The sequence below is a fragment of the Neolamprologus brichardi genome, chromosome 23 (genome assembly GCF_056152115.1).
Source record: "Neolamprologus brichardi isolate AB-2024 chromosome 23, ASM5615211v1, whole genome shotgun sequence".
Taxonomy (NCBI): Eukaryota; Metazoa; Chordata; class Actinopteri; order Cichliformes; family Cichlidae; genus Neolamprologus; species Neolamprologus brichardi.
In genome coordinates, this window is record NC_142125.1 from 38166835 (window position 1) to 38188908 (window position 22074).

General features: G+C 42.5%; 1 protein-coding gene across 4 annotated transcripts in view; it reads left to right on the forward strand.

Moving 5' to 3' along the window:
* The window catches only part of mcf2la (mcf.2 cell line derived transforming sequence-like a), a 38549-nt gene that overhangs the window by 9048 nt on the left and 7427 nt on the right, over nt 1-22074 (forward strand). For all 4 annotated transcript variants that reach the window (XM_087835703.1, XM_087835700.1, XM_087835701.1 and 1 more), the window contains exons 2-26: nt 3688-3771; nt 6239-6353; nt 8541-8631; nt 15620-15733; nt 15928-16044; nt 17101-17250; nt 17339-17463; nt 17579-17693; nt 17771-17890; nt 18094-18285; nt 18373-18564; nt 18656-18809; nt 18968-19020; nt 19135-19214; nt 19333-19399; nt 19493-19608; nt 19700-19769; nt 19867-19959; nt 20054-20146; nt 20229-20354; nt 21073-21294; nt 21384-21476; nt 21558-21636; nt 21735-21810; nt 21913-22019. In XM_087835703.1, the coding sequence (XP_087691829.1) occupies nt 3688-3771; nt 6239-6353; nt 8541-8631; nt 15620-15733; nt 15928-16044; nt 17101-17250; nt 17339-17463; nt 17579-17693; nt 17771-17890; nt 18094-18285; nt 18373-18564; nt 18656-18809; nt 18968-19020; nt 19135-19214; nt 19333-19399; nt 19493-19608; nt 19700-19769; nt 19867-19959; nt 20054-20146; nt 20229-20354; nt 21073-21294; nt 21384-21476; nt 21558-21636; nt 21735-21810; nt 21913-22019 (2844 nt within the window). The remainder of the gene's footprint in view (nt 1-3687; nt 3772-6238; nt 6354-8540; nt 8632-15619; nt 15734-15927; nt 16045-17100; nt 17251-17338; nt 17464-17578; nt 17694-17770; nt 17891-18093; nt 18286-18372; nt 18565-18655; nt 18810-18967; nt 19021-19134; nt 19215-19332; nt 19400-19492; nt 19609-19699; nt 19770-19866; nt 19960-20053; nt 20147-20228; nt 20355-21072; nt 21295-21383; nt 21477-21557; nt 21637-21734; nt 21811-21912; nt 22020-22074) is intronic.

The following is a 22074-nucleotide window of genomic DNA, read 5'->3' on the forward strand; positions in this document are numbered from 1 at the left end:
CAAGCATTTAAAAAGGCATCTTCTTAGTTGGACGATCGCTTACTGATGCTTTCACAGCTACTTTACTGACTTGTATTTAACACTAACAGCTGCAAGTACTCATCCGAAGGCATGGCTAATGTAGGAAATGACCGACTAAAGGAGCTTTAACTCCATCTGGTTGAAATGGCAAATCCATCCATGAACTGGACACACTGTGACATGAAGTATTGCAAATCGCATGATCGCATCGCTTGAGATTTAGTCTGAGAGTTGGTGTTATTTTGAAATAAAACCAACTCTCTTGCTGTAAGGTCAAAGATGCGGACACTTGCACGCTTAAGAGAGCGCTGCACATGTCTTGCTGTTAGTCAGAGCTTGGGCCTTAGCCAGAGCTTACTGCCTGACACATTGAACTGACAGCTGGCCCAGTGATCCCACAACACTCAAACACACACGCTGACATATGACAACACACTTGCTCACACACAGTCTGCCTCCTATACTGTATATCATATACAAATAAAACATTTCCTTTTGGATCCCCACCTCATTATCTCCTTTGTCCTTCCAGAAAACAAATTGTTCTTCATTCAGCACTCATTGCTTTGCTCAAAGGCACCATGAACTCAGATTTTAAAGCACGCCCCCTTCCTCTTTGTCTCTGCTGTAGTAGAAGCTAATTATATACAGTTGCTGGGTTTTTTTGTGTTAAATTACAGAGTGGTTGATTTTTGCTGGAAGCTTTGTGGTCTGTTTGAGTCTAATAAGTGGACCTGGATTAGTGCCAAGTCAACCATCTCTCTTTTTCCACTCTTAGACCGTTTACTTTTATCTTCCTCTGTCCTTTTTTTAAGCCGTTTCTTCTTCTGTCTTGACCCAGTCTCTGCTCCGATTCTCCTCTTCTTTTGTTGTTTTTTCTGCAATAATCACTGCTTTTTTTTTTGGATAATCTCCTAAAATCTGTAAAGCTTTACCTCTGACTTTACCAAAGTGTGTGGGAGTTATTGCTGTACACCCCTAGGACACCATGTTCCTTCCTGACCAGAGCTACTTACAGTATACTTAGTTTTTTACTTCTTTAATAATTTTTAAAGCAAGTTCCAAGAGCATCTCAAACATCCTGTGAACAGCTGCTCATACTTTAACATACAGCATGTAACAAACATGAGACGTACAATCTGTAGTATGAGTCACTGTCTAGCCAATCGTATGCTGACACAATGTATGTAGCATTACTGAAGCTTTAAGCTCTTAATCCCAGGGGGTTGCTGCATCATATGGAGCTGCTGCATAGACCGACGGTGCCACAGATTAAAGAAGGAAATGACCAACAAACATCAGCATGCGCACAGTTTTTACAGGTAGTCTGAGGATATTTGTGACAAAGAATGCCAATTATGTGATCACCTGCAGTGCTTTAGTCTGGTATGAGTGGATTGCTTTGTTCTCCGGTGTGGTCATTCTGTCTTATTTTCCCACAGACTAAAGGTTTCACGCTGTTACAGACTGTTTTTAGTTGTTTGGCTCAAGTGACTCACAAGTCCTGGTTTATGACCGCCTGATAACATCGCCGATGGCCTCAGCTGCACTTTGTGTTTACTGTAAAATGACACATTCACACTATGGTAGTTAACAATAGACTCGCTGAACATATCGTTGTGCGTTAACATCTTTAATAACTACAGGATTAGATTTAAAGAGGGAGCAAGTAAGGCACATCTCAGAGAAATAAAGTCTAAGAAGAGAGAGTGTTAGTTTGTATAAGTCTGCATCCAGTTCACATGTCTGACACATGTCTGATTGGCTGACAGTGTTACAGTTGGATTAGCTAGCCCTTAATAGCTTTTTGGACTGTCTATTGACATTTCTATTGTGACATCAGAAGCACATTGCTTAAGAGTTGTGTGCCATATTGGATGTGATAGAACCACTGGTTGCCTTGGGAGGCTGGCGAGTGGTTCCTGCAGTTTGCCGGCTCTTGCTCAGTGAAATCAGTTGCAGAGAAGGTGCTTAACCAAAAACCTTCTAGTAATTGCTTTGATAGCTAGCACATTGTTGTAGTTTGTCAGTTGTTTTTTTTCATGTTTCATGCTGCAAACAACTCACTAACTACTAGATAAGTAGTAGTAAAAGCTGAAGTTGTGCTTCCAGTGTTTCGAAAGGGCAGCTTTTACCATCAGGGAGGGCAGCAGGCCAGTGTTTGTAGACAAGCCCGTCACTTCCATTTAAACTATGACTGCAGCAGCATGCTAGCGACCACAGCGATTACAAGGAGGTTTTTGCCATTTGGTTTGGAAATGCACATTTTTCTCTACTGACTGATGGCAATTAGGCAGTCACCGACTGGTCTCCAGGTTTGTGTGACGGGCATTATTCACATTATCCTACATTGCCATCATGATTGTCACATGTCCAAAATGTTAATGCTGCATGTTTAGCAGTCACATGTGTCAAAAACCTCCAAAAATGGGCATTGCATATGGGAAAGTGCCTTAAAGCTCCATTCATTCTAATAGAACCGGGGGTTTCTGAAGCCAACTATATAGAAGTCTATGAGAGCATGACCTCACTTCTCACTAGTGCTCTGCTACACTGCAAATTTTGGTGTAACCAAGTAAATGCAGTGCTAGTATTGCTGTTACCAATACAGATGTCGATACTTTTAACCTATAAAGGCTGCTTAGTCAAAATATTTTGCTATGAATTATGAATGAAAAATATGCTCACTATGTCATGGTCATGGTAAATTATGGTCACCTTTGGTGTAAAATAGAAAATAAAACAGAGTGTGCTGTTGTCTATGGTTAGCTTGTAACGTTAACCTCACGGTGGCCCATTTCCATCTTTTATATGCAGTTTGTTATCAGAGAGAAAAGTGGAGCTTTTAAACCTCATCCATCAGGACACTTTCACCACAAAGCTTATCCTAGATGAGATTAAAACAGCGACTCTACTAAAGATCCTATAATCAGTCTGGTGTAGCAATTTTTGGGTCGATGGTCCCTTTATAAAAATGTGAACAGTTTGTTTGGGTTGCACTTGGATGTTAATTAATGCATCTCACTGCCAGTCCACACCATACTGCTAGTAAACCTTGCCACACTTTGCTCACACCAGCCGCGGTGCCAGCATTTGTCTGCACACACTCAGAGACACACACACACGTAGCGATGCTCCATCATACACACTTAGATGACATTATAAATTCTCAGTTTTCATTCACAGATGCACACATGATCGGACACAGTTAACAATCCAATCCCTGTTTTTGGCATACATGGCTCACACATGGCAACCAAATCAGAGAGGGGAGAGTGCTTTTTCTCTATCTCTCTGTCTCTACATGTCTCAAAGGGCTAAATGAGATTACTGTAATCCAGCCTGACCACAGGACAGAGGGAATCCAAATGGTGTTTACTTCATCTTCATCTATTTAATCTACATTACTTTTACCCTTTTTCACTCTTTCTCCTTTTTGGATTTTCTCATTTTACTCCCTCCTTTTTTCATGTGCCCTGCCCTCTTTATTTCGCCCTACTTCCCATGCTCCTCCCCTTTTACACCTTCCACATATATATATATATTTATATATAAACACACTTAAAAAAAAGTTCAGCTGTTGGTTATATTGGCAAAAGAGTTGACAGTGGATTTTGGTTTGGAGACTTTGTTTTCTAACATGCTGTTTTCTGTTTCTTTGTTTAGATGACATCGTGCAAAAGAATGATACTCCTATGTATGCAGCACAAATCGGCTCTGAACTCCAGAAACAGTTTGCCATCCTGCCAGGTTGGTTTGATATTATACACATGCACAAAGTGGCAGTTAATTATTTCAAGACATACATAACTTTCTCCTCCTTTTGATATGTAAAGAACATGCGAGTAGACACTTTGAATCCGCTTATACATGTCAGTGACTTAGTGGTGAAACTCATGATGAACGAGTGACCCCAGAGAGATCTCGGTGTCTTTCCAAATGTGCAGCATGGATTAGATTAAACTGGACAATTTAGTTGCTAACAAACACATTCATCGTGTGTGTGAACAGGGGAATTTATGTCGGGGCAGAGCTAATGGGGGTTATAAACATAGCGCAATTGGCCTAACTCTTTAGAGTCGAATTATATCTTTGTGTCTGTGTCGCTCAGTGAAACGCAGTCCTCTCTCTACTTGCGCTCTTCTATGTAACAAAACTGTTGGTGCAATTTAAAAAAATATATAAATGTCTCTGGCAGCAAAAACACTTCCAGGACATGAAGGCGGATATGTCCAGCAGATTCCAAAAATAGTTCCGCTCATGCTTACATAACAGCCAAAGCGACACTTTGTGAAAGGCTTTTAACCTTTTGATAATTTATTTGCTTTTGTTTGTGTAGTTACCAATATTTTAACTCATAAATACAAAAATAAAAGTTTAAATAATTTTGATTTCATTGAAGCGTAATACCTTAAGGGTTTTGCTTTGCGCTGCAGATATATTTGGACCTTTCTGTGTCTGCAAAGCTATAAACTATATGTGGGACCAATTTACTATCCTTCACACTCGGGGAAAATGTTGATGCAGCACTAACAAAATTATTGTGACCGTGTGCAATGAACTATATTATTGTCTTTGAAATTGGGACAACAATTGGGCTTCGAAGATGGGAACAAGGTCTGTGTCTACTTGCAGTCAGCTGCCATGTTGAAAGGGACTTTGTTCCATCAAGTCGATGCTAAAACGGCAATAAGACGGAGTCAGATAGAATGGGGTCTGTGACAATATGGCATTAACTATGATTGATTTGCAGAAATTGCAAGTCTGTGCCTACAGAAATTCAGAAATTCTTCCACAAATAGAGACATAGTTACTGAAAAATAGTTGTTTAACTATAAAATGACTCAGGCGCTCTGCAACCTTGCTCTTATACCAGAATACAACCAGCTGAGTTGAGTCCTCTGTTGCAAAGACACATGACACTAGCAGTATGTTGACTTTTTTTGGTTTATAAATTAGATGACAGTTATGTGCAAACCTTGATCTGTCTGTCTGAGAGTGATTGCAGTGTTTCTAAATCAGACTGCAATTGCTTGGCGACAAGTTGCCTTCCACCTTGGAACCTGTGTAATCAAGCTCAACTTTGTAAACAGTTGTGTGCAACTCAAAGTAAAGAAATTCAATGCAATTTTTTCCCCTGGTTGCAAGGAGGTTGTTGTCATATTTTTACTCTAGTATGGAGGAGGTGTTTACTTAAAAACAAACAAACAAAACAAAGCAGGCATGGCAGGAAAGAACTGCTAAGAGAAGGAAAAAAAAGGGGGGGAAAAAAAGAAAAATATTCTCATTCATTACAAATCAGACTCATGAAAAACACAAAAATAGCCAGGAGCTGGGAGAGAGAGAGAGAGCAACGGCCCACAAAAACGCAAACAAACAAAGGAAAAACAAAAAATCCCAACATGACCAAAACAACTCATTTGAGACAACATGATGGAGTAGTGTACAAATCCACATGAAAATGCAGTGAAACTCTAGGGGCAGATTCAACCAGAATAAAGAAAAAGATTTCTGATCCCAGCTGGTCCTGGACCCTCTGTGGGACCCCAATGTGGGAAAAACTTGTCAGTTACTGATGATAGGTTGGCCCAGATAGAAGCCATGCAGGCAATCATAACCAGCCACTCACACAAAATGCACACAAAGCAACATGAAACAAACATGTCAGCACAGAAACCCACTCTTAGAGCTCTGTATTGGGTTACCATGACGATACTGCCTGACCAGTGACGGCATGTGAATAATTCATCACCCCAATGTTCTGCTTTGAAACTTGACCTGCCAACCAAAGAGAAGTGTGTGTGTGTCTGTGTGTGTGTGTGTGTGTGTTTGTGTGTGTGTGAGGTCCTGTTTATTTTTATAAATGTGATTTTTGCTCCGTCTCTCCTCAGCCAGAGGGGAGGTAAACAATCACATTAAGGCTCCTCTTAATGCCTTTCTTTCATTCTGAATTAGATCCAAAATGAATTTGCGTGACTTTCCAATTATGGAAATAGGACCGTATGTAATTTATGATTTTTACCCTGCTGCACTTTATCAAGCAAGAAGTGGGTTTATTTGTGTCTGAGTGTATTTATATAAAGGAGGAAAAGTAGGGCACAAATAAACCGCTACAACATAACTTTCAAGTTTTCAATCCAGCTGTCATCAAATCAATTAAAAGCACTGACAACTCGACACCGTGCCTGACATTTCTGTGATTCCTGTCTGTCTCCAGGGGGGCGAGGGATGAATGGAAGCCCCGTCATCGTCTTCCCAGAATTCCCAACTTTCAGCGAGCTAGAAGAGGAGGAGCTCCAAAATGTCCTCAGCTACCTCACGAGTGTCCCCAGGTGAGTGTCTCTCACCCCTCCCTATGCCCCCTCCCCTCACACATATGCTGTGCTAACAGAGCTTGAGGTGTAATACCAGGCGGAGCCAACAGATGCCAGCACAACACCAAAGGCCTGACTCGAGGAGAAGTGACACAAAAGACACAAAGGTTTAGAGAAGAATGGAAGACTAAAGAATAAGTCACAGATAACTGGCAAATCAAAAATTGAAACTGTGCTCTTTGATGTGGATATATGAACAGAATTGTTGTTACAATGTTAAAACATTGCTCATATGAACTCGTATAGTAGAACTTAGGCCTGATGAAAGGTTTTGTATTTATAGTTTTTGTATATTTCTACAGTGGAGGTTTGTTTTCCTAACTAGATTTTTTTTTAAATTTATCTGTTCTCATCACTCCTCTGTCCTCCTCCTTTATGCTCCCTCTGCCCCTCCACCCTCTCACCTCCCCTCCCTTCCTTTCACCTTTCCTTTAGTGCTGAGCGCAGCACTCTCATCAAGCACAGACATGCTCTCACACACATAATTAAAGGAGAAAGGAAGATGCAGCTGTATATCTATCTGTGTGTGTGTGTGTGTGTGTGTGTGTGTGTGCATATGTTTTTGTGTGTGTCATGGCGGCCATTCAGTGGATCATCACCTTTCATATAACAGACACACACTCACACCCCTCCCTCTCTGCCCACCAGCTATTTTGCACCCTGCTGCCAATCGGCTGAGCTCCCGGGTATCTGATTGGCTCTGAGCGGCAGAGCTCGGCTTTAATTGGCTGAGGGTGGGACGCGGGTGGTGGAGGAGCAGAGAGAGAGGCAAAAGGAGGAGGGAGATGCTCTGTGAGGATGTGAACGGTCACCTCGCTCCATCCGCGAGCTGCAAGCAGATGATTGTGGATGCACCGACTGGACATTGACATCAGCCGAATAGGGGAGAACTGAGGAAGCCTGGACTATATTTGGATGATGACATTGGATTATTGAGGATTTTTGTTAGATTTCTTTTTCTTTGAGCTCTGGAATATCAAAGATTTTCTTCGCCCGGCTTTTTCATTTATGTGGATTGAATCTATTTAGCAGTAGCGATGGACTGAGGATTTGCCGCTTGCGGCGTCCACTGGGTAGTGTAACGCATTGCTTTTCTTAACATCTCTGTGTGTGATCATGAAAATTGGCTAATAATGACATCCAGATGGACCGACTCAGCAGTATTTGTATGGTTGGCCTCACAGTCGGGGTGTGTGTGTGTGTATGTGTGTGTCAGGCTTAAATATTCATCCTTCCTGCTTGTGTGTTTAGGTGTCAGGATACACGTTAGCTTCTCCAGCAGGGACTTTTGCAGGAAAAAGCCATGTACACACACAAACTAGCTTAATGAGGCTTCTACATATGGCACTGCCTGTGGAATGAATGGCAAGATTTTTCACATGCACACATGCTAATGCAGAGCCAAGGTTGCCATGGTAATCACAAGGGTCGCTCTCTAATCGCCACTGAAGGCAAATGATGAAGAGGCAGTAGGTAGCAAGGTTTGAACAAGGGATACTTGACTTCCTTTGGCCTAGGGCCACTTGTGGAAAATGACCTGAGGCTAGTGGGGAGTAAAAATAAAAATTTATACCTTTTTTTTTTCCAACTAAGTGAAGGACTGACAAAAGGCCCATTCAGCAGCTGCAAATGCATTTTAACTGTAAATTTGACATTTTAAAAAGGTTATATAGCACTAAACAAAGAAACTGCAACCTCTTCAGTTTTTTTCCTTAGCTAATCAATGCTTTTGTGTTATCCTGCGTCTACAGTGACCTACAGTGGGCCTGATTTGTCTGTAAGTTTCCTAAACCTCCTAGATAATAGACATAACCTATGCCATAATCTGTCAGCCAACAGTGAAACTGCCTAACCTCTTAATGCAAGCTGATTTGGAATTATTTTTTATAAAATAACTCAATTATTGCCTTACCGGAGCTCAAGGGCCCTCTCAATAATGTACAAGCCACCGCTGTGGAGGGCAAATTCTAGTTAAGGCCCCTTTTTTGGGGATATTCTGGTACCAAATTCAGTAGTTTGCCTTGTTATCGAGGCCTTGACTTAAACATACACACCCTCTTTTTCTTTCCTGCACACACAGCAAAAGCAAAGGTGTTTTTATGTGGGGATTAACAGTGTGTGTATGTGTGTGTTTCTCTCCTGTAGTGTGGAAGCATCAGGAGTGGGTTTCATCCTGGTCATCGACAGACGGCTGGACCGATGGGCTGCTGTCAGGGCCACCCTGCTCCGCATCGCAGTAAGAACCTACTTGTTTGGTTATTTATTTCATTTGTGTGTGTGTGTGTCTATGTGTGTGAGCGTCGGAGGAAGATGGGAGAAACTGTCCTAGGACTTTACCGAACCAATTTGTCTGCGTGCATCATTTGCTGACAAAATCCCTCTGATGACTCCAAATAGCTGTTTTGGAGTGTGTGCATTACTCTGCATGTGCTAATGCTTGTTTTAGTCCAGATCTGTGGGTGTAGTTGCTGGTGTCAGCTGTCCGTGTGTATAATTTTCAGCTTAGCAGCATTTAGAATAATAGATGTTTTGGAGTTTTTAGTGTTTGTGAAATTGCGCATGCAGTAAGTGGTTGTTTTACCTCATTAACTTCATATGCACTGGGAGCTTGGACATTTTCCTTTTTCTGCATGTTGAAATGTGGCAGGATGAGGTTAAAAATAGCTTATTATGTTAGAGTGGGTGGTGGAATCTCTGAAAGTGCACTCGTAGCCTTTGTGTACGCTGAGACTTACTCAAAAAGCAGAAATAGAAGGTCCACGCAGTGCTGTCCACGAGTCTCATTCTGTAATTGTTCTGTAAATGCTCCATTAGCCTACTAGCCTACTTACTTCTTGGTAACTTTCACAACTCTATAAGATGATAAACTGAAGAGAGAGTGTGACATTAAAGAGGAAGGCAAGAGAGGGGGGACTAGTAGTATAAGAGAGGGGTTATATATCTTATTATTATAATAATACTTAATACGCATGTAAATTAGGCAGACTTGGTAATAATAATCAATAGTCATGAAACTGAAGTGTCCATACTTATTGTCATTTCTGACAATTAAAATTAAATGCCATTAATACCATTATATTAATAATTATTAATAAATATATTAATAAACTATTTGTATTAAATTCAAGTGAAATGCAATTCAATTCAATTTTATTTTTTCAGCATCAAATTATAACAAGTCACCTCAAGGTGCTTTAAATAGTAAGGAAAAGGCCGTACAATAACACAGAGAAAAGCCCAACAATCAGAGGATCCACTTTGAGCAAGCGAGTGGCAACAGTGGGAAGGAAAAACTCCCTTTTAACGGGAAGGAATCTCCAGCAGGAGCAGGGAGGGAGGCCGGCCAAAATAAGTAAATAAATCGCTCCTCAGTAAAATCTAGCATGTTGGGCCTGATTTTATTCTCCCATCTTTTTGTCCTATCTACTGAGCTGAGGTCTGTGAGGTGACACGCCACAGCACTAAAAATCTTAGATTTTAAGACATTTGAAGATGCCATGGTGGGAATTTTATGTGTCTTTTTGCAGATCGACTGGTAGCAATCAGCAAGATGTTGGCCAATAGCGGTGTTCTCTATTCGGCTTTTCTTTGAGACAGAACTATTGCTTGGGCACCGACTTTAATTTTTCGTACTATTCCATGTTTCACTTTGGTTTTCCCTTACTTAAATTTTTTGTAAGCTGTCATCTGTAATCAGTTCTCTATCTGTGAATCATAATAACGTCGGCCAAAACGAGGATAAAGCTTCGCCACCTCGTTCACATCTGTTGTCAGGATGCTCTTCCTGTATTGTACCTTTTACCATGTCCAATGTATGCAAATTTATGCAAATGTATGCTAATTGGGCACTGGTTATCATCAGGCTTAACGGTTTTTCCATGGTATCTCTTGAAAACTATCCCCACTGTGGAAATAAGTCATTATGAGGCTGCTGGCTTTGGTAACTGAACGCAAAGTCAAGTTAATCTACACACAGAAAATATCCAGTGCTAATAATGCTAATAATGAACCATTATTCCAGTCCATTGGCTCATTCAGTGTCCTGAAACAGGATGTTGATGAGCTGTGGAATTCCATGAACCAACAATCAATCTGCTTTATCAGGTGTAAAGCTACTTCAAGGTGCAAGCAAAACCACAGAGAGGTTCATCGAAACAAAAATGTTTCTTGAAGGAGAAGTGTGAATGTAATCATTGAGTATGGACTAAGTGCTGAAATCATATTATCTAAAAACAATAGTTTAATGTTTTTATCAGTAACGTCTTACTGGCAAGATATTAACATTTTAAAAATATCCAGAAGACTGGCACCTGCTCTAGGAGAGCTGGGCAGAGCCGTTGAAGGCCTTAACCCACCAGCTGGACTGATATCTGCTCTTTTATGTGAGGAGGAACAGAATGAGCGCTGCCAGAGCTATAAAATTATCTCCAGCAGGACACTGGTGTGAATGTCTCTGACCAAACAGTTAGAAACAGAATTCATGAGGGCGGCCTGAGGACCTGAGATCCTTTAGCGGGCCCTGTGCTCAGTGCCCAGCACCACATAGTGCCGTAGAATACCACAACTGACAGGTCCACACTGGCACCCTGTGCTTTTCATAGGTGAGAGCAGGTCCACCCTATCCACTTGTGACAGACATGAAAGGGTCTGGAGAAGCCATGGAGAAAACCTGTAACATCGTTCATTATGTCTTTGAATTCAGCTCTTCCAACACATTAAACAGTCCATGCGGGTGTAGATATTCAGCATGTGTTTTTTCCCATTGAGATCTGATGTATTTTCAAACTTTAATTTTTTGTGCAGTGTGTAATTCTTTTGCCATTTTAGTCTTTATTTTAGGCCCATAAATAATGTTTGGAGAATGATACTCAGGTCTTAGTAAATTGTACATGTATGCTTTATGTGTCCACATATAGGTATTCTGGAAATGACAGTCATTTAACCTAACACCACCATCTGCTTAGCTTCACTTCTACTCTCATGTATGAGCTGCAAACAGTGGTTCAGTGTATCGTAAACTGTGAAGCCAAAACCACCTTACTGACTAAATAATGTTATAAAACCACTTCTAAATTACCTAATGCATGCATTTCTGTATAGTGTTCTATATTCAGTTTTCCTATCAGACAGCATATGTGCTCAGACTGATATATTTGTGGCGAACCTTTATCAGTTAATAATATCAGCTCAGTGAGACATAGCTTTATTTGTGCAGTCCTTCCTGGAGCCTTGAGATGACCTCCTGTAAAATTCCATTTTATTTATAACAAAACATTTTCAGTACCACCACCGCATTTACAAAACTACACAGTGTATAATCTTTATATATTTTCATTTTGGGTCTTTTCCCAGTCTTCTCTGTCTTTAAATTAAACAAAAGCTAAAAAAAAAAGAAAGAAGAGAAATCAAGCCAAGATGACAAATGTGGCCTCCTGTAATTTAGAGTGGTGGTAGAGTTTATCAGCGTGGTAGCAGAAGCTTCTCTGCTGGATATTCCTTCCTTCCTTTACCTCTCCCTCTCATTACCCCGTCTCTTTCCCCTTTGAATCATCCATCACTCCATTCCTCTGTTTCGCTCTCACCCCCCTCGGAGTTGCCTTCCTCACTTTGACTCAGAAAGCTGAAATGTGTATTTTTATTTTCAGTGCGGTGAAATGCTTTTTTTTTAAAAATTTATATTCATGGCCTGCTCTCAAAAAGAATGATGTAATGGTTTGATGTAGTGGATATTTTGTGTGAATAAGATGCCAACTGGCAGTTTCAGCTCTTATGTGAATGCCTTTTCATGTTTCATGCAGGGAGGGAGGTAAAATATAAAAGGGTACGTCGAGTCCACACTGGAAGCAGGCAGCATTATAACCTAACCTGAAGGCATGAAGGCCAGGTGGTGAGACCGACTGTCTGACATGATCTCCTCCTCACTCTCCTGTGGTTGGATGTCCTTGCTGGACACGCCTGTTTTGTCCACTAGCCAGTGGCAGTCGGCCTCATTGGAGAATGAAAGTTGTTCATCGTCCCGTGAGATGCTCTATTCGTGAAGGCTGCTCAAGGTCACGTGCTGCCATTTGCTGGTTCGCCAGGGGGAACGAGGGACGGGAAAAAATAAAGGAGTGGGCAAGTGTTAGTAGTATTACTGCAAAGCAAAGGCACAGATGCTCTCAGGCTGCTTTGTTGGTGCTTTCACCATCTAGACACAGTGCTGGGTTGTAAAATTAAGGTGGTGAGCTCATTGGATAGTTTGATTTTGATATTTATCAGTGCAGAAATAATTGGTTACTGTGAAGAGACACTCAGGTGTTGGGTTTAAAGATTTAAAGAAACACTCTACTGCCCTAGAGAGAATATTATTGCTCATGTCTGAAGTGTTACTTTCCTTTCCCCCCCACTTTGTGTAGTGAACATGGAGGACCATCTTACCATATATGCAAATGCCAGAATTTATCTAGTATTCTGATTAAATTATGGGACACCTTCATGTCTGCTGCAGCTCGTCTTTGTGATTAGGGGTAATAAATACACAGGCATCCATGCATACGGAAACATTGCTGCAGGCGGTGGATGCAGATGGCTCAGTCAGCCGGTGCCAGTGAGAGGCTCGGGTTTGTTGCAACAGATCGTTTTTAACATCAGCTAAAAAGGCGTTCCAGTAAATTTCAGCACTCTCCCTGTCAAGATCTCAGCTGAGCGTCTTTGTCGCAACTGGGACATTGTTCACGTCTAAAAGTGAGAGCAGTAATGCAGGCGGAGGAGGGGGGGTTCGAGCACGTGGTGGATGGAGGTGGTTTAATATGGTGGCGGGCCAACTCCCGGGAGAGCAGTGTGGATGTGATTAGAGGACATGACTGAAGTGGTTTTTCCCGTTCCACCCATCCTTCTTCCCTTCCATCATCTCGCTCAAAAGAAAATTATATTCTAATTCTTATCATTTATTAATGCGCGCGGAAAATGTCTGTGCGTGCGCGTGCATGCGCCGCTTTAATGTATAAGCGGGGTATCGGTGTTCATCTGTCACGGGGAGTGCACCGAGCAGCACGTGTATTGTCATGTTAATGCAGAGCTACAAATTAAACCAGGACTTCTCAGGGTTTATTGAATTTAATGACCTCCAATTACACATGCGCTGCTCACTGATGTCTGGATGGTGTGTTATTGATGAGGGGAAAAAAAGGAAAAATTAAAAAAATTATTTTTCTGTAGTTAACATGCACTGTCATCTGTCAATAATCCCAATAGGAAGCAGTGTATGTAAAAGATATGCAGGCAGTATGGGTGGAAAGATGCTGTGTAGAGTGAGTGAATTTTCCAACCTGGCTGTCTCTCATCAACATCACAGCAAGCTGTGTGTGTGTGTGTGTGTGTGTGTGTGTGTGTGTGTGTGTGTGCGTGTGCGTGTGCGTGTGCGTGCGCGTGCGCGTGCATGTGTGTGCGTGTGTGTGTGTGTGTGTGTGTGTGTGTGCGTGTGTGTGTAAAAGCCAAAAATAAATGACTGGAAGAGTAGAATGAGGCTGCGGCACCGGGAACAGTCTTAGACGGCTCCTCGTCTACTCTCTGTCTTTCCCGCTAAGGCTCTCCACGCGTTTCCATGACAACCCAATGCAGGCATTTCATGACGATGATGTATGCACGCTGGATGTGTGTGAGCGCCTCTGTACCAGTGCAGTCCTTTTCCTTGTAGACTAAATTGAAGCCATGCTTTACGGATGACTTATTTATCATAGGGCTCGTACTCTTTGCTGCGAGTTACCAGTGATTCTAATGAATAAGGCAGCCGTGGCGCTATTTTGTACAGACTGTCGTCACGCACTCCCTTTTGTCAGTGAATAAATCAACTAAAAATATTCCCAAATAACACAGGGCGCTGTATTTAGATATTATAAGTGCATGGCTCAGTGGGTTAAGCCTCAGCTGAAGTTTGATCAGCAGAAAAGACATGAATTTACCAAGAAAAGCAGTGCCAATTAAACCAGCTCTAAACCAAAAAACAGCAAAAAAAAAAGCTTTAATTTTTAAGCGTCATCATCTTTCAGATTTTCTTTTGTCAGCAGATACAATTTATGGTTATGCTAAAAATGTCATGAGCTTGTCACAGAGCTCTAAGCTTGCCTCTGGTGATGTGTGTGTGTGTGTGTGTGTGTGTGTGAGCACATGTCATCCTGCATTGATTTACGATGTCTAACAGGGCGGAGCAATTCACTCGGGGATTTAGAGGAAGCCGCAACCGATATAGCCTTTCAGCTGAGTGGCCTCCTGAGCCGCTGCCTGTTAGAAGGCAGTGTTTTTAACCTGCTAGTGTGGAGGTGGACAGACCAAATGCTACAGCTACTCCCCAAAGTCACAGGACTAATAACATTACACTGCAGTCACAGCTTACCAGATGAGAGCTGCTGCAGGGGAACTGCAGTGAAGAAACGCAGCAGATTTATTAGATGTTAAACGCTCTTAAATCTCTTTACTGCTGGTTTGGGATTGCAGCAGTGGGACAATGGGCACAGATGTGAGGTTTGTTTAATGCCTCACTCAGGAGCTGCACCGTTAAACCAGGGCTCTGCCTTTATTACTGTCAGGATCGAGAGACTATACAGTTGGACTGGCACAACTGTGAAACTTATATCTCACAAATTTACGGTGTGTTAAAGCCAACTTTGCTTTAGGCTATGAGCACAGCATTGCTTCTGAGGTAGTTTTATAGCGAGGGCTGTTACAGGGACTTCAGTTTAACCTTTTTCTGTTCTGTTCGGTCAAAGCCTCTGTGCCAAAATTTGCAGCACTTCATCTAGCATGCACTCATCAGATGAAAACACTTGACATGAAATGCATTTTATCTTGTGCACCTTGCTCTTCTTCATGGCTTCATGTCATAGATTCGATTTTAAAGCTATTGACACCAGCCTGAACCGCTGATACAAAGCAGGATGGATCCACGCTTTTATGTCATTTATGCCAAATTCTGACCCTACAGCAGATATGGAGAGTCATCAGTCCAGGCAACGTTTTTTCAGTCTTCTATTATAACATTTTGTTAAGCTTGTGAATTGAAAGCTCAGTTTCAAGTTTTCATTGTGGTCTTCTGCTGTTGTAGCCCGTATCTTTCAAGCTTTGGCATTCAGAGATGCTCTTCTGCACACCTCAGTTATTGAAATTTCTTGGGATAATTTGTGGGTGGAAGTAAGCGTAAGGTATTGATCACTGTCTAATCCGACTCCCTGTCCTCCTTTCTCTGTAAGGGTTCATTTCCCGGGAACTTACACTTGGTTCTGGTGTTGCGTCCCACTACTTTGTTCCAGCGGACTCTGTCGGACTTCCTGTTCAAGTTCAACAGGGATGAGTTCAAGATGAAGGTATGACTAATACACCGCAGCACTTTGTCTTTACGTAATGGCTCCCTTGTGAGTCACTGAGAGCACAATTATTATTTTAGCTAGTGTAGAGCTGTCGTCACTGTTGTAACTTATGTTTATGTTTGTTCTCATCTCAAAATAAATGTGTGGTAGTATTTCATTTAATCAGTTTTTTGTGTGTGTCTGTGTGTCAGGTGGTGATGCTGAGTTCTGTGACTGAGCTCCATGCGTATATCGATCCAGGACAACTAACCAAAGAGTTGGGAGGCACACAGGAATACCACCATGACAGCTGGATCTCACACCGCACTGTATGTACACACACATGACTATTTTGTCCCCGATTTCTTTAAATATATATATATATATTAGGGGTGCAACGATACACAAAATTCACGGTTCGGTTCAGTTCAATACTTTGGTGTTACGGTTCGATATTTTTTCGATACAAAAAAATGTTCATGCCTTTTTAATTTGTCATTTATTAAAATTCTAAATATATATTTTAACTCAAAAGTACAGTTTTTAAATTTAATGTTGCTGAAACAACAAAATAATTAAAAAAAAAAAAATCTATCTGATGGAGGAATCACTCATCTTTGGAAAAGAGTTTATTACAGAGAAATGGCTCTTTCCAAAATAAAAGCTATACTATACGCTTCTTCTGGGCTATATTCTCAGCAGCATATTAAACATTTCAGGTCCCCATAAGGAGAATCATGTGCTAACGGCTGTCTAAATGTCGTTGTGTTCCCACTAGTTCTGTCAGCGTTAATCTCGTTAAAATGACATTAACGCCATAGCGCGGCAAATCTCCGTTAATGAGTTACCGCGAATTGCCCCGTGCGTGGGGCTGGACGGCGTCAACACGTTAACAAGCTAACTGCGCTAACACACTAGTTCCCACCAATTGAGCATTGCGTGGCACATCCGACATACTGTTTTACTTTAGTCCATGACGCGCTTACCTTCAGGGTCATGCTTCACATGAAAACCAAAATAGTTCCAAACGCCAGATCTGAATGAGGGTGGGGGAGGTTCAATTTGCCATGTTGCAAGGAGCTTAGCTTCTGTCTTGCTAGCTTGCGCTGCGCTCAGTGGATCTGCACTCGACAGTGCAGCCTAGGCGGAGTAGTCGAACGCAGATTCACTGAGTGCTCAACACAGACAGCATCGTTAGAAGAAAAGTTGACAAAATAAATAAAAATTTTTGTATTGTTCGATACATATGCATACCGAACCGAAAGCACTGTATCGAACGGTTCAATATCAATACGAGTATCGTTGCACCCCTAATATATATATATATGTTCTGACTTATTTTTTTCTCTGCCACATACATATGCATACGTGTATTCCCTCCACAGGCCATTGAGGCCTTCGCCCTCATGGTGAAGACCACGGCTCAGACCTTGCAAGCGTTTGGCACTGAGCTTGCAGAGACCGAGTTACCCAACGATGCTGAGGCCACCACCATCCTGCTGCAGACGCACACACTGAAAAAGGATACGATGAAGGTTGGAGATGCTTTTCTGTTTTTGTGGCAAACTTCTTTTTCTCTTTTTGTTGCTTTTAGAAAGTTTTTAAAATGGTTTGAACTTCCAGGAGGACCTGAGGGTGGCGCAGTCACAAGGAGGACGGCTGCTGGACTGCATCAACGAGCCTCTCAAGGCAGACCCCGAATACAACATGACGCATGATGAACAGGAAAACTTGGCCACTGTGCAGAGGTGGAGGACTAAACTGAAGGATGCATAAATAAAAAATGAAGTTGCCCCTGCATGCACGAATAAATGTCCTCTTTTGTCTCCCATCGCTTCTCATTTGCCTCCTTTCCCCTTTCAGACTCCTAGGTCAGCTGGATGAGACGGAGATGGCATTTGACGACTTCTGGGAGCGCCACCGTACCAAGCTGGAGCAGTGTTTGCACCTCCGCCATTTTGAGCAGCACTTCCGTGAAGTGAGTCAAGAGTCATCCTCTCATCTCCAATCCAAATCTCGGAAAATGACGTGCTTATCAATCCCTGTGCTCCTCAGGTGCGCGCCCAACTCGACGTGACGTCCGAGCGATTGTCGGGCTTCTCCGAGGTCAGCGTAAGCCCCGCCCATGCAGAGCACGTCCTGAGAGAGCTCAGCGGCCACGAGGATAAAGCCCGAGTAAGTAGACACAATTGCACACGCAGTCTTGCTCATGTGGTTCAAAAAGACATGCTCAGCATTATCTGTCCTCCGTTCGTGCAGAATCTCTATAGATCTTCAAAATGCTGAATACCAGTATATAATATTGTGTCCCGCTCTGCTTCTGTATATTCTGACTTATAATAAAGATATATTCCAATTGTTTTGGTGTGTTTTGAAAGGACATCTTAGACCTCGCCTTGTCCTTGGTCAGTGAAGGTGACAGGCTGATAGAAAACTCCCACTACGCCGAGGACTCCATCAGGCCAAAGTGCACCGAACTGAGAGGAGTGTGTGAGGAGATCAGCTCCACTCTGAGGAGCAAAAAGAGCCTCCTGCTAAGAGCTATGGAGCTCCACCACGCTCTGGAGGAGGTAAGAGTGTGAGGAAGGCTTCATTAATCGTCCACAACACATCCGCTGTATCCTTAGAAGCACTCATTGGTATTTCCCCCCTCAAAGGCGTCGCACTGGTGTGAGGAAGGCATCTTCCTGTTGGCTAACCAGCCAGTGGACCGCTGTCAGTCTCAGGACGGGGCAGAAGCAGCTCTACAAGAACTGGAGCGATACTTGGATACAGCATCCCTGCACACCCTCACTGACCGCAGCGCCATCTGCTGCCAGTACGAGGCGGTGCTCAACTCTCAGCTCAGGGTCCGTGAGAAGACTTTCAGTTTAAATTTTTAATGTGTGATACCTTTATCATATTTCACATTGAGCTGCAATATTTTCCATCCTCCTGTAGGACCAGATAGAGAGAGTTTTCCAGAAGCAAAGCTCCGTCCAGGAGATGTTCGAGAAGAGACGCGTCAGCCTGAAGAAACTCGCCGCTAAACAGACGAGACCAGTCCAGCCAGTAGCTCCAAGACCTGAAGTCAAGTCGCCGCATTCTTCTCCCCGTAAGTAGCCATCTGTAATTGGTTTAAAGAAGAACAAGTGCCAGGAACTGATGTCGAACGAGGTATCTTTTACTCGTTTAGTGGTGGTTTGATTAGGATGAGAAGGACGAATCTAAACTTGGATGAAAAAAAACATAATGATGTTTTTTTCTAATCAGATCTAGAGAGAAAAGACAGGAGATACTCTGCTGATAATGTCCTCTCCAAAAAGGTAAATTCTTATCATTTCTACGAATGTTGTATGATACAATAAAGGTTTTAAGAGGGTGATAAATACTAAACATGCATGACTGTGTCTGATTCATTCATTTATTTATTTTTTAAGGTGGAGTCTCCTGTACACAACGGTGGCACAAGACATGCTTCTCTTTCAGAAGAAGAAGAAAACTTGGCAGTGCTTCGCCGGTAAGGGGTCAAAGTCCTTTCCCCAGAGCCCTAGATAGGAAAGCAATTATTTGGCAATCATGCTGCTTGTTCTTTGTAGTCCGCATTGTATTTTGTGTTGTGTGTGTGTACATTTCAGTCACGTGATGAACGAGCTGCTGGAGACGGAGAGAGCTTATGTCGAGGAGCTGCTGTGTGTGCTGGAGGTGAGCGTTGTCGTGTCGGTAATGATACCGTGACCTGACATTACTTGGTGAAAAGGCTGAAGCTTTTACTAAATGTGCGATGTTAAAATCCAGGGCTACGCGGCAGAGATGGACAACCCTGCCATGGCTCACCTCATCCCCAGCAACCTGCACAGCAAGAAGGACATCCTGTTTGGGAACATGCCAGAAATCTACCAGTTTCACAAGAGGTACACTTTTAAGCTAATTGATTATATATGTGGGTGCTTTACAAATGTTGTTCATAGTTTGAGTATTTATACCTGTCTTTCCTGTCTCAAGGACATTTCTGAAGGAACTGGAAGCACACACTGACTGCCCAGAGCTGGTGGGCCGCTGCTTTTTAGAACGGGTGAGCACTTTTAGCAATGTTTCAGCAACTTTCAGCAATGTTTCCGTCAACAGCGGTTGAGCTCGTACTGACTTGCTAATGATTGTTTTCGCTGCAGATGAAGGACCTGCAGATCTACGAGGCTTACTGCCAAAATAAACCTCGCTCCGAGAGCTTGTGGAGACAGTGCTCCGACTGTGCCTTCTTCCAGGTCAGCCCTCACAGCTGTAGCACCGCCTTCCTTTTCACGGGCTTTTAAGCAATATAAAACTTAAATCTTAACCGGCTCATGTTTTATACACCAGGAGTGCCAGAAGAAGCTGGAACATAAACTTGGATTGGACTCCTACCTCCTTAAACCCGTCCAGAGAATCACCAAGTACCAGCTACTGCTTAAGGTCGGCTCTGTTCATGTATTATGTACACCTGTTATGTAAGAGGGGGGATGACTCACTGTTTTGTTTTTTTCAATGTTTGCAGGAGATGTTGAAGTACAGCAAGGGCTGTGACGGTTGTGACGACCTACAGGAAGCGCTGTCCTCCATTCTTGGGATTCTCAAAGCCGTTAATGACTCCATGCATCTCATTGCTATCACAGGATATGAGGTTAGAAGAAGTACACTGCGTTTGCAAACTTTACTAGAGGTGGTCAAATCATTTCAAACTGCCTTGAAAGTCTTGAATGGGATATCTAGCTGTGGGAAAATGGGTTGAGTTTGCAGTTTCGTGCGTTCTTTTAAAATACAGAGCAGGTTAATTATTCTTTAACAAGAGCTGATGGGGTTTACAGGGCCTGGGCATGAGTACACCCCACACTCTCCCCTAAGTGCCCTCTGCCAACTCTCTTCCCACTTTTCTTATCTGCTTTTTCCATTTTCCCCTCCAGGCTAAAAGGTTTCTTTGTTTTTTAAGTACATATAATCAAATATCTAAAAACATTAAAGGCTACAGAGCTGAAACACAGCTACCTGTGCAAAGGTGCAAAGCCAGAGTCAAAAACAGTCACAATAGCTCCATCATGTGGCCAGTTTCAAAACTGCAATGCTGCAAAACTTTAACCAGGGGTGCGAAACATAAGGTCCAGGAGCCAGAATTTGCCCAGTAAAGGTGTAAATGTTTTAATTGATTTAACTGTATGTATACTGTACTTGTCCCACTGACGAGTAATAGATAAACAATTAAATGACAAAAAAGTAAATGAACAAAAATGTTCTGCTTTATAATTACAGGACAGTTTTGGCAATAAGCTACCAGAATTTTTTATTTCTCGGCTTTCAGAGGTTGTGCAATGCAAAAACACGCATCTGTCTTTTCACCCTGTTAGGGTAACCTGTCAGAGCTGGGTCGTCTGCTGATGCAGGGCTCCTTCAGCGTGTGGACCGAGCATAAGAAAGGTCATGCCAAAGTGAAGGACCTGGCCAGGTTTAAGCCCATGCAGAGGCACCTGTTCCTGCACCAGAAGGCCCTGCTCTTCTGCAAGAGGAGAGAGGAGAACGGGGAGGGCTACGAGAAGGCTCCGTCTTACAGCTTCAAACACTCCCTCAGTGTGAGCCTGTTGCTCCATTTTTAAAAGGAAGGTCGATGCCGTGCCGTAGCAGTAAAGATTTAATGTTTAAGTTCTCTATATTCTTTCAGATGAGCGCGGTGGGCATCACAGAGAATGCCAAGGGAGACAACAAGAAGTTTGAGATCTGGTGCAACTCGAGAGAAGAAGTTTTTATAGTGCAGGTAAGGGCGTTCGACCTGATTGCTTTTATTAATCATACCTTTAGAGATGAGGAATGATTGTCCGCACTTGTTCTAATCTAGGCCCCGACGCCGGAGATTAAAACGGCATGGGTGAACGAGATCCGCAAAGTTTTGACTCAGCAGCTCAAAGCCTGCAGAGGTATTGTGAAAACTTCTTCCTTAACTTTTCCAGAAGTTTTTATTTTTTAAACCTATTTTATTCCTTTTGAATACGTTTGTTGTTGTTGTATGTTTTAGATGCCAGCCAGCAGAAGAGCTCAGACTCTATGTCCCCAAGTCCCACCAGCAACAACACCACTTCCATCTCTCTCAGGTTGGTGGCTTATATGTAACGTAAGGACTCATTAGACAGATTAGAGATAATAAGGAAAAAAATCACACATACGTCTATTTTTTTACTTTTTTCTTTTTGCAGCCCTTTCCGTAGCAGCGGTCAGAAGAACCAGAAGAAGCAGGAGGAGAAGAAGACTGAGCCAGCCCCGACCTCTGACAGCAACTCGTCATCCTCGCCGAAACACAAAGGTAGATGTTTGAGTTAAACAGCATCTTCGAAGACGATAACACTTTTATCTAAGTC